Below are 12,736 nucleotides of genomic sequence, written 5' to 3'. Positions count from 1 at the left end.
GGCTCCTCCCACGAGCCTTTGATGTGGACGAGCCTTTTCCTCTGCTGTACTGTACCTATGTGCCCTAACCCCCCCCAGTAGTTAATGATATTCATAGCACCACTAGCGTGTGGTACGCCCACGTAATGACATTCATGGTTGTTGTGGTTTGTTGGGCTCCTCCCACGAGCCTTTGATGTGGACGAGCCTTTTCCTCTGCTGTACTGTACCTATGTGCCCTAACCCCCCCCCCCAGTAGTTAATGATATTCATAGCACCACTAGCGTGTGGTACGCCCACGTAATGACATTCATGGTTGTTGTGGTTTGTTGGGCTCCTCCCACGAGCCTTTGATGTGGACGAGCCTTTTCCTCTGCTGTACTGTACCTGTGTGCCCTAACCCCCCCCCCCCCCAGTAGTTAATGATATTCATAGCACCACTAGCGTGTGGTACGCCCACGTAATGACATTCATGGTTGTTGTGGTTTGTTGGGCTCCTCCCACGAGCCTTTGATGTGGACGAGCCTTTTCCTCTGCTGTACTGTACCTGTGTGCCCTAACCCCCCCCCCAGTAGTTAATGATATTCATAGCACCACTAGCGTGTGGTACGCCCACGTAATGACATTCATGGTTGTTGTGGTTTGTTGGGATCCTCCCACGAGCCTTTGATGTGGACGAGCCTTTTCCTCTGCTGTACTGTACCTATGTGCCCTAAACCCCCCCCCCCCCCAGTAGTTAATGATATTCATAGCACCACTAGCGTGCGGTACGCCCACGTAATGACATTCATGGTTGTTGTGGTTTGTTGGGATCCTCCCACGAGCCTTTGATGGGGACGAGCCTTTTCCTCTGCTGTACTGTACCTATGTGCCCTAACCCCCCCCCAGTAGTTAATGATATTCATAGCACCACTAGCGTGCGGTACGCCCACATAATGACATTCATGGTTGTTGTGGTTTGTTGGGATCCTCCCACGAGCCTTTGATGGGGACGAGCCTTTTCCTCTGCTGTACTGTACCTATGCGCCCTAACCCCCCCCCAGTAGTTAATGATATTCATAGCACCACTAGCGTGTGGTACGCCCACTAATGACATTCATGGTTGTTGTGGTTTGTTGGGCTCCTCCCACGAGCCTTTGATGTGGACGAGCCTTTTCCTCTGCTGTACTCTACCTATGCGCCCTAACCCCCCCCCAGTAGTTAATGATATTCATAGCACCACTAGCGTGTGGTACGCCCACATAATGACATTCATAGCCTGTCCCCCACCTGCACTGGCGAGCACTCTTGTGGTACTCTAATGATATTCATGCTTTGTTTCCGTGCAGATGCTGCAGTGGAGGATGATGACGAAATGGTCGATGGCATGGCTCCGACTCCCAAACGGAGGAAGCTGGCGAGGGACAATGGACTCCAAAAAGCTAAGTCCACAGGAAGATACCCCGTCTTTGGCGGTGTGGTCGGTCCTGTCGATCAACTTGATCCGTCTGTAACTCCATGCCTAGATTTTGTTAAGTTACTTTGGCCCGATAGTTTGTGTGAGTACATAGCCGAACAGACCAACCTGTACGCTAGGCAGTGTGGTGCTAAGGGTTGGTCAGCTACAAACAGTGCCGAATTGTGGGTGTTTTTGGGGATTGTACTAGAGATGGGCATTCATAGGCTCCCTGAAATTACGGACTACTGGTCCAAGGATCCCCTTTTAGGTGTACAATGTGTGAGCAATGTAATGTCGCTCAAAAGGTTCCAAAGTTTATGGCGGTATCTGCACTGTGAGGACAATACGTCCATCACTGATGCACGTAAGGTAACTAGCAAGCTAAAAACTGTTTTAGAGACTCTTAAAGCCAACTACTTCATGAGGTATAATCCCAGTCAGGAGCTTTCCGTTGATGAGATGATGATAAAGTACAAGGGTCGTAAAAGCGGGAAAATTCATATGCCCAAGAAGCCTGTTAAACTGGGGTTCAAGGTATGGTGCTGCTCATGTTCATGCTGTGGGTATCTCTGTGTGTTTGATGTATACAGTGGTAAGCTCACCGATTCCTCTGGGAAAAAGATAGCTGTGAAAGGGCTTGTGAAAAATGTAGTCCATCGTTTACTCACTCCTTTTTATGGTCATCAGCATGTTGTGTACATGGACAACTTTTACACGTCCGGTCCATTGATAGAAGAGTTGGCTAAGCAAAATGTGTTTACTGTCGGCACAATTTTGAAGAATGCTGCTGGTTTCCCAGCAAGTCTTAAGGATGTGGTACTCGACAAAGGTGACTATACGTCCATGACTGTTGGTGATATTTCTTACTCTATGTTTAACGACCGTAGAGTTGTGTCCTTTGCAACAAATGTGTTCCCTGACCATATGCCCCACACTGTAATGCGAATGCACAAAGACGGTACCCTACGCTCTCAGAGTGTCCCCCCCTGTCTCCCTGCATATAACATGTACATGGGAGGAGTTGACAATACAGGGCGTATGAGGAAAACCTATGGGTACGATAGAAAGTGTCGGCGGTATTGGTTCAGGATTTTCTTTCAATTCCTTGACGTTAGTGTGAATAATGCATACATTCTATACAGGCACAACTGTGTCAGGGTGGGTTCAAAGGCCATGCCTTTGAAAGGGTTTCGATTGGAACTAATTCATAGTCTATTGGGTGTGCCACGTACTCGTAGCAGTGCCTCAGGTCTGGCCAGTCTAAATATCGTTTTCCCCCCATCACAGGGCGCACGTGTGAGTGCAAATAGTGTCGGAGTGTCTCGTGGGCGCTGTCAAGTGTGTGTTCGGGAGAAGATCCCTAGCAGAGAGCAGCAACACACTGCAATGGCATGTCCCCACTGTCGCATAAGAATATGCAAAGGACACTCTGTTATCGGACACACATGTGCTAGCTAATGTGCTGTGTGACTGATTTTTGTTAGATGGTACTCTCCTGGTCTAAATTGGCCTTGGAGAGGGGAGGAAAGGGGTATTATTTCAATGATTAATAAAATTGTGATAAAGAATTCAGTTGTATATGAGAGGCCCTAACCCACTCTGTTGTAAATTCTGTTGTAATTATTTTTCAAAACTTTTGAATCCAAATGGAGCTGATTGGACTCCTTGACACTGTCAGCGAGCTTGAGCACACTGTCAGAGAGCTTGAGGAGGACCAGGAAGTCTGTTATGACCATGACGAGCCCAGTGATGACGATTTTGAGACAGATCTGGAGAGTGATTCAGGTTTGTGTCATTGCACCATTAAATAGTGGTTGGGGAGGCAGCATTGTGATGCCCTAACGATATGTGGCCTCTTTTTGGCGGAGGCGTCATGTGCATGCCTTTTGTGGCTCCTCCTACATTGTGTGAGCCTCTTTTTGGCGTCGCCTTGACTGCAGTACTGTACTGTACCCTAACCCCCAGTTGTTAATGATATTCATAGCACCACACGCGTGCATTACGCCCACATATTGATATTCATGGTTGTTGTGGTTTGTTGGGCTCCTCCCACGAGCCTTTGATGTGGACGAGCCTTTTCCTCTGCTGTACTGTACCTATGTGCCCTAACCCCCCCCAGTAGTTAATTATATTCATAGCACCACTAGCGTGCGGTACGCCCACATAATGACATTCATGGTTGTTGTGGTTTGTTGGGCTCCTCCCACGAGCCTTTGATGTGGACGAGCCTTTTCCTCTGCTGTACCTATGTGCCCTAACCCCCCCCCAGTAGTTAATGATATTCATAGCACCACTAGCGTGTGGTACGCCCACATAATGACATTCATGGTTGTTGTGGTTTGTTGGGCTCCTCCCACGAGCCTTTGATGTGGACGAGCCTTTTCCACGAGCCTTTTCCTCTGCTGTACTGTACCTGTGTGCCCTAACCCCCCCCCCCCCAGTAGTTAATTATATTCATAGCACCACACTCGTGCGGTACGCCCACGTAATGACATTCATGGTTGTTGTGGTTTGTTGGGCTCCTCCCACGAGCCTTTGATGTGGACGAGCCTTTTCCTCTGCTGTACTGTACCTATGTGCCCTAACCCCCCCCCCCCCCAGTAGTTAATGATATTCATAGCACCACTAGCGTGTGGTACGCCCACGTAATGACATTCATGGTTGTTGTGGTTTGTTGGGCTCCTCCCACGAGCCTTTGATGTGGACGAGCCTTTTCCTCTGCTGTACTGTACCTATGTGCCCTAACCCCCCCCAGTAGTTAATGATATTCATAGCACCACTAGCGTGTGGTACGCCCACGTAATGACATTCATGGTTGTTGTGGTTTGTTGGGCTCCTCCCACGAGCCTTTGATGTGGACGAGCCTTTTCCTCTGCTGTACTGTACCTATGTGCCCTAACCCCCCCCCCCAGTAGTTAATGATATTCATAGCACCACTAGCGTGTGGTACGCCCACGTAATGACATTCATGGTTGTTGTGGTTTGTTGGGCTCCTCCCACGAGCCTTTGATGTGGACGAGCCTTTTCCTCTGCTGTACTGTACCTGTGTGCCCTAACCCCCCCCCCCCCCAGTAGTTAATGATATTCATAGCACCACTAGCGTGTGGTACGCCCACGTAATGACATTCATGGTTGTTGTGGTTTGTTGGGCTCCTCCCACGAGCCTTTGATGTGGACGAGCCTTTTCCTCTGCTGTACTGTACCTGTGTGCCCTAACCCCCCCCCCAGTAGTTAATGATATTCATAGCACCACTAGCGTGTGGTACGCCCACGTAATGACATTCATGGTTGTTGTGGTTTGTTGGGATCCTCCCACGAGCCTTTGATGTGGACGAGCCTTTTCCTCTGCTGTACTGTACCTATGTGCCCTAAACCCCCCCCCCCCCCAGTAGTTAATGATATTCATAGCACCACTAGCGTGCGGTACGCCCACGTAATGACATTCATGGTTGTTGTGGTTTGTTGGGATCCTCCCACGAGCCTTTGATGGGGACGAGCCTTTTCCTCTGCTGTACTGTACCTATGTGCCCTAACCCCCCCCCAGTAGTTAATGATATTCATAGCACCACTAGCGTGCGGTACGCCCACATAATGACATTCATGGTTGTTGTGGTTTGTTGGGATCCTCCCACGAGCCTTTGATGGGGACGAGCCTTTTCCTCTGCTGTACTGTACCTATGCGCCCTAACCCCCCCCCCAGTAGTTAATGATATTCATAGCACCACTAGCGTGTGGTACGCCCACTAATGACATTCATGGTTGTTGTGGTTTGTTGGGCTCCTCCCACGAGCCTTTGATGTGGACGAGCCTTTTCCTCTGCTGTACTCTACCTATGCGCCCTAACCCCCCCCCAGTAGTTAATGATATTCATAGCACCACTAGCGTGTGGTACGCCCACATAATGACATTCATAGCCTGTCCCCCACCTGCACTGGCGAGCACTCTTGTGGTACTCTAATGATATTCATGCTTTGTTTCCGTGCAGATGCTGCAGTGGAGGATGATGACGAAATGGTCGATGGCATGGCTCCGACTCCCAAACGGAGGAAGCTGGCGAGGGACAATGGACTCCAAAAAGCTAAGTCCACAGGAAGATACCCCGTCTTTGGCGGTGTGGTCGGTCCTGTCGATCAACTTGATCCGTCTGTAACTCCATGCCTAGATTTTGTTAAGTTACTTTGGCCCGATAGTTTGTGTGAGTACATAGCCGAACAGACCAACCTGTACGCTAGGCAGTGTGGTGCTAAGGGTTGGTCAGCTACAAACAGTGCCGAATTGTGGGTGTTTTTGGGGATTGTACTAGAGATGGGCATTCATAGGCTCCCTGAAATTACGGACTACTGGTCCAAGGATCCCCTTTTAGGTGTACAATGTGTGAGCAATGTAATGTCGCTCAAAAGGTTCCAAAGTTTATGGCGGTATCTGCACTGTGAGGACAATACGTCCATCACTGATGCACGTAAGGTAACTAGCAAGCTAAAAACTGTTTTAGAGACTCTTAAAGCCAACTACTTCATGAGGTATAATCCCAGTCAGGAGCTTTCCGTTGATGAGATGATGATAAAGTACAAGGGTCGTAAAAGCGGGAAAATTCATATGCCCAAGAAGCCTGTTAAACTGGGGTTCAAGGTATGGTGCTGCTCATGTTCATGCTGTGGGTATCTCTGTGTGTTTGATGTATACAGTGGTAAGCTCACCGATTCCTCTGGGAAAAAGATAGCTGTGAAAGGGCTTGTGAAAAATGTAGTCCATCGTTTACTCACTCCTTTTTATGGTCATCAGCATGTTGTGTACATGGACAACTTTTACACGTCCGGTCCATTGATAGAAGAGTTGGCTAAGCAAAATGTGTTTACTGTCGGCACAATTTTGAAGAATGCTGCTGGTTTCCCAGCAAGTCTTAAGGATGTGGTACTCGACAAAGGTGACTATACGTCCATGACTGTTGGTGATATTTCTTACTCTATGTTTAACGACCGTAGAGTTGTGTCCTTTGCAACAAATGTGTTCCCTGACCATATGCCCCACACTGTAATGCGAATGCACAAAGACGGTACCCTACGCTCTCAGAGTGTCCCCCCCTGTCTCCCTGCATATAACATGTACATGGGAGGAGTTGACAATACAGGGCGTATGAGGAAAACCTATGGGTACGATAGAAAGTGTCGGCGGTATTGGTTCAGGATTTTCTTTCAATTCCTTGACGTTAGTGTGAATAATGCATACATTCTATACAGGCACAACTGTGTCAGGGTGGGTTCAAAGGCCATGCCTTTGAAAGGGTTTCGATTGGAACTAATTCATAGTCTATTGGGTGTGCCACGTACTCGTAGCAGTGCCTCAGGTCTGGCCAGTCTAAATATCGTTTTCCCCCCATCACAGGGCGCACGTGTGAGTGCAAATAGTGTCGGAGTGTCTCGTGGGCGCTGTCAAGTGTGTGTTCGGGAGAAGATCCCTAGCAGAGAGCAGCAACACACTGCAATGGCATGTCCCCACTGTCGCATAAGAATATGCAAAGGACACTCTGTTATCGGACACACATGTGCTAGCTAATGTGCTGTGTGACTGATTTTTGTTAGATGGTACTCTCCTGGTCTAAATTGGCCTTGGAGAGGGGAGGAAAGGGGTATTATTTCAATGATTAATAAAATTGTGATAAAGAATTCAGTTGTATATGAGAGGCCCTAACCCACTCTGTTGTAAATTCTGTTGTAATTATCTCTTTCCTTGGCAATCTGTTGTAGAAATTACAACAATGGGTAAGGAATCGTTATGATGAATTAGATGAAGTTGTATGTGAGCTCCTCCCTGACAAACAAACTGTAGTCTAGGTAACCGCCTTATCAGTCAAGTAGGCTAAAAATCTGTGTCCTTTGATGTAAGCTTTGATGTCTCTTTGTGCATATGTAGTTATAAAAAAAAAAAAAAAAAAAAAAGAAACCTTTGACTAGCTAGGAAGAGTAGCAGCAGTAGGCAGCAGTAGTAGTAGCAGTGCAAGCAGGACTAGACTAGATTAAAAAGTTGGTGGAAAGAATAACTGACCGTTTGGACGTCACCTGGCTGCCAGACTTTCATCTGGACTCTTCCCCCTGAGTAGCTGGCCTTTCTCTAAGCCACAAAACTGAGCAAGAAGCTGAAGAAGCAGCTAGACAGAGACATGTACCTAGCCTTGAGAATTGGGAGGCGTGGCTCAACTAGTTAGCCCAGCCCAGAGGAATTGTTACCGTGGGTACTGAACAACCGTAGAAGTAGGGCTACCCCTGGCTTTACTGAATTAACTAGCTGTGTCTGCTGTCTAGTTGGACCAGATTTAGCTAGATAATGGGGTAGAGAATAGTTGAGCGGTGCTGTGTGTAGCTTGAACTGTACTGGCTGGCAAGAATCTAGTAAGCACCCTATGCACTGATAACTCGTCAGAATGGAGGGTATGTTCTAGGGATCTGGACAGCTGTACATCCAAAGGAGCCAGGGAGTGCCAATCATCTTCTCCCAGTCTCTGACACGCTAAACAAAAGGAGCTAGAACTGGGAGTCCCAGCTAGAATTGCTAGCCGGATCTAGACTAATAGAATGACTTGGAGGCGTGGTGAGGCCGGATCCACACTAATTGATGGACCTAAAGACGCTCCTGTTCCAGATTTCACGAATGGCAAGGAAAGGGCTATGGTTGCTATGCAAGTAAAAACGGTGCATGCTAATAACAGAGAAACTTGAAACTGAAATAATTTACAGACTGGAGAGTTTTGTTTCCTAGAGGCCTACTATGTCTTCCTTGCACCAAAGACCATTTATGCATTTGCTGACAACTCTGCTGCTGGTTCATGTAGCTGTTCACTCAAGTCATGGCCTATCCGGACGCCAAGAGCAAAGACATTAATTTGTATCCTCATATCGATCTGGATTATAATTATAAGAGAGATAATTATTATACTTTAATAAACAGAACTATTGTTTGTGTATGTCTACCTATAGCTTATCTCTCCTGTGCCTCAATGATGCCCTTGTTACCAGCGGGGGTATTTCTCGTAATCTAATCAGCTTGGTCAACAACGCATGCGCATAATACCCACATCCTAGCCGGAATCGACCAGAAGTCAGAATTATAGCGCAAGAGTACGAGTTAGGACACAGCCAGGAATCAGATTAATGGCCTCACAGTCTTCTCCAGTGCTAGATAATCAGGTATATATATAATTATATATATAATACTACACTCATTTGTTCAATCGACTTGGACTCGACTAGACTAAAGCGACATAATTTATTTCACAGGAAAATTTTTTCCTGCTATTTCAATTTGTTTATAATTATAACAATAGTTTCTCTCAGGCTACTATTCTTAAAATAGCAAGTAGCATAAAGGTGATGATAAAATTAAATTTTAATTGAAAACACACCCACAATTTCCTCAATAAACGGAAATGTATAATTTATTAATTATAATTATGTTGGACAATCATGCAAAGCTATAGCCTCGATCCCAGGCCGATCCGTCTCTAATTGAACACTAGGTCGTATTTTTCAACTTCGTTCTAGTAAAAAAAAATCGGCCTGGGACCGAGGCTAGCAAAGCTAGAGATTATTTTCTTTTCAGTGCAAGCACCTTGCCCAGAGGCGTAGCCTGGGAGGGGGCTTGAGCACTCCCATCCAGCAAATTACTGAGAAATGTATCCAGCAAAGATCTTGCTACAGTTAGCTAGGCAAGCAAAATGATTCAGTCTCTAAACTGTGAGCTATATTCTGGTTTAAATCTATAAACTAGTTCTCTTTCGTGGCTATAGCTAATAGGCTTCTCTATTCAAATAGAAGATTGCAACTTGGCACATAAGTTAATTATGACGGCATTAATAAGAGGTATGGCTTCCGGCCAACCAAATTTCGGCGCTGCACGGCTAAAAAAAATCAATCGCTTCGCGCTCTCTTTCATCTATAATAGCACCCCCTTCCCATAGTCCCAACTACGCCCCTGAATCCAGATTTTTCTGGCTCAGAACTTTCACAAACACAAGCACAATAGGTACAGAGTCTAGGCCCTGATAAATTATGCTCGAAATAATTTTTGCGTAATGGCATCAATGGTCCATGTTAGTAAATGTCATTACATTAAGTTTTGCATAACGACGTTCTCATGGCAAAAATTGGCTGAAAGTGAATACTTACCCTACCCATGTTTATATACACATAATTATGATCAAAGATAAAAATCACAAATCACAACTACCGTGTTACTAGAAAGTGAATATTATGGATCAGCAAAATAACATCAGTTGTGTGCTGTGTTTATGTCTACAGTCTATGTCTATAGTCTTTAATTTTATGTACCGTACCCCTTGTGAAAATAAGCCCATCTTGAATAAACGCCCATCCCCCCTTTTGCTTAGAAGTTCCTGCACAAGGATATTTTGACTCGATTATATACACCCACCCAGAATAAAGAGTTTGAGCATGTGCAGTAGCTAAATGCCACATGTTTACTATAGTGAAGAAAGCAAGTTTTAGGTAGTAGCTACGGTGGCCCTGAGCGTTACTATTAGAGTTTGAGCATGTGCAGTAGCTAAATGCCACATGTTTACTATAGTGAAGAAAGCAAGTTTTAGGTAGTAGCTACGGTGGCCCTGAGCGTTACTATTAGATATACTTGATAGTTCGCTTACCTGATAGTTCAACTACCTAAGTTTGTAAGTTCAACAACCTTAGCTACTTGATAGTTGACCTACCTTCGCTGCTTGATAGTTCACCTACCTTAGCTACTTCGCAGTTGACCTTTGAACTGTATGTTAATTCTATTTAATGCTGCTGTAGCCAGCCATACTGTACATAGCGACTAGATATCAATAATGAGAGCTACATATGCACGTATACAGGTACTGAGGATTATCTAACAGCAATGCAAGACTAGAGTACCACACCAGAACCATTGTATAGTACAGAATTCTTGTGCTGCGATAGGTTTAGATATAAACGTGAACAACTTGAACTGCATGTATTGTATTAGTCTGGGGCCAGACCTTTTCTCAGAGGAGGAGGGGGAAGAGAAGAAAAAGGTCTCTTAATCCTAGCTCTATTTGATTTTGCCCCAAGCTATTAGACTAGCTAGTATTGTGAATAACATGTAACTTCCAAATGAATCAAGTGTGGTACTCTCGTCTTGCATTGCTGTTACCCATAGGGTAGAACTAACCGGCTGCAGATAATCCTCAGTACCTGTATATATACATGGAGCTCTCATTATATTTATATTGAGTCGCATGGCTACAGCAGCATTAAGGGATGCGGCGATTATGCGAGCATAATTTTGAGAGGTAGCTTGGAGCATTAGGAATTATGCAGGAATAAACGGTAGAGTGGGTGGGAATAATTATGCCACGTGGCTAGCATTCTAAATAAAGCACAATTACCAATGTTATTGTACTCTGATCTGAATTAACTAGACTGCAGCTACACGTAGCGCAGTAGCTAGCTAGCCTTATAGCTAGTAGACTACTAGTACTTTATATGGAATCTGAAGAGAATCAAGGTTAGTACAGCCAGTAGTGCCTATCCCAACACAACAGACACTGAACCTACTGAAGCCACTATGATTCCAGTTCCAACCCCCCAAGTAGAGACATATTGATGCTGGATCAACTCAAGGCACTTCGTTTGGTGATCAGCAAGACAATGCTCTTCAGGACTATATGTATATTATATGTAGAGACTTCACTTGTGTTGCAAAATATGATTTTTATTGTGATTTTAATGAAGAATAATAAAATTTTTATGAGAATAATGGGCTGAATCACTGAGAATAATAGGCTATAGCTTGGGAATTGGAGAATAGAATAACCAGTAAAATTTGGAGCATAATAGCCTCAAGCCTAAGCTAAGGTAGGCGAACTATCAAGTTGAACTATCAAGTAGCTAAGGTAGGCAAACTATCAAGTAGCTAAGGTAGGTGAACTATCAAGTAGCTAAGGTGAACTACTAGTAGCGCTCAGGGCCACCGTAAGTAGCTATAGTTATTCTATATTCCCTGCTGGACCAAAATCAGACACTAATATAAGCTCTCTGTGTGGATCTGTTTGCCCTTGAATATGTATAATTATGCAGGGGAATAACTAGTCCTATATGCAGAGAAAGGGAAAAATTCTGAGAATAAAGTCATCACCCAGGCCAATTGCAGGTTACCTTACCTTGCCGGGTTTTATGAAACAAAGTGCCTGAGAGCTCTGTAGGAGTTAGCCTCGACCCCAGGCCGATCCGTCTCCAATTGAACGCTAGGTCTTATTTTTCAACTTCGTTCTATTAAAAAAAAATCGACCTGGGACCAAAGCTATGTAGGAGTATGACCTACCATCCTTTGAGAAGTTCTTGCTACGTCTGACGAGCAACAAACAGAATCACCCAGCACTTTTTCATGTTCATTCTGATCATGCTTTAATCATACTTATGCATTAGCTCAATGCTATGTCAAATTAATAAAGAATTGTCATAGAGCCAAGTAAGCCTCGATTAATTGAGGCCGCGGGTGGGCGTATATTCGAGTGAAAACTCGCCGTTCACGATTAAACGCCCAGTCCCCTAATAAGCCCTGCTGAAAAGGGTGGGCGTATTTTCGCGAGGGTACGTATGATGTGCTATTAAGTATTAACCCTCTATACGCCGCAGGCCACTGCGGTAGAAAATTACTAAGTTCTGTTAAAAATACTTACCTTGCTGCTGGAGACTCAGGAGTGACATCCTTCTGCAGCTAAGGCATTACTGCACATTGTGCAACTTAATTATTGCGTAGTCAGCAGTGGTGAGTGCTAGGGGTTGGTAGATTATGCTGGCGTAATTTTGAGCATAATAGACACATTTTTTGGGTGAGAATTATACTGGCATAATAAGCACTTAATAATGGCTAAGAGTGCAATATGGTATTAATAGCACGAGTAACAAGCAATGGCAAGGATACTAATTGCACGAGCCGTATAGCCGAGTGCTATTAACCTTGCCAGTGCTTGTTATGAGTGCTATTAATCCCTTATTGCATGAGTAGCCATACTATTGATTGTTAATCGTTTGTGATATGCAGTTTTAAAGACATTTTTAGCTGCAGTTTCAGTAAAAAAAAATAGCCGCGGTCATCAAGAAAGTAATTACTGATACGCGATTAATCACTGTACGAATCACAGTGAATAATAGGACAACATGCGATTAGTATAATTAATAGTATGGCTAAGAGTGCGAGTAGCCATACTATTGATTGTTAATCGTTTGTGATGCAGTTTTAAGGACACTTCAGCTGCAATTTCAGTACAAAAAATTAGCCGCGGCCGTTATTCGAACGTGCGGTCGT

At 44.9% G+C, this 12,736-nt stretch overlaps 2 protein-coding genes across 16 annotated transcripts in view; both read left to right on the top strand.

Moving 5' to 3' along the window:
* The window catches only part of LOC135351982 (ankyrin repeat domain-containing protein 29-like), a 33,658-nt gene extending 26,301 nt beyond the window's left edge, over window positions 1–7,357 (top strand). For all 5 annotated transcript variants that reach the window (XM_064551077.1, XM_064551076.1, XM_064551074.1 and 2 more), the window contains 2 exons: window positions 1,308–3,202; window positions 5,403–7,357. Coding sequence is in view for 1 of the 5 variants with exons in the window: in XM_064551073.1 (XP_064407143.1) it covers window positions 3,064–3,202; window positions 5,403–6,970 (1,707 nt within the window). In the remaining 4 variants the exon portion in view is untranslated. The remainder of the gene's footprint in view (window positions 1–1,307; window positions 3,203–5,402) is intronic.
* Window positions 7,358–8,455: 1,098 nt separating this feature from the next.
* Window positions 8,456–12,736, top strand: part of LOC135351980 (uncharacterized) — a 43,625-nt gene continuing 39,344 nt past the window's right edge. For 10 of the 11 annotated variants that reach the window (XR_010399547.1, XR_010399541.1, XR_010399544.1 and 7 more), the window contains exon 1: window positions 8,456–8,598. Coding sequence is in view for 3 of the 11 variants with exons in the window: in XM_064551066.1 (XP_064407136.1) it covers window positions 8,563–8,598 (36 nt within the window). In the remaining 8 variants the exon portion in view is untranslated. The remainder of the gene's footprint in view (window positions 8,599–12,736) is intronic. The other variant, XM_064551069.1, reaches the window with a different exon arrangement.

Source organism: Halichondria panicea, unplaced genomic scaffold (assembly GCF_963675165.1).
Source record: "Halichondria panicea unplaced genomic scaffold, odHalPani1.1 SCAFFOLD_25, whole genome shotgun sequence".
NCBI classification, from domain to species: Eukaryota; Metazoa; Porifera; class Demospongiae; order Suberitida; family Halichondriidae; genus Halichondria; species Halichondria panicea.
The sequence above is the reverse complement of the archived record's forward strand: the minus strand, read 5'-3'. Positions and strand labels throughout refer to the sequence as shown.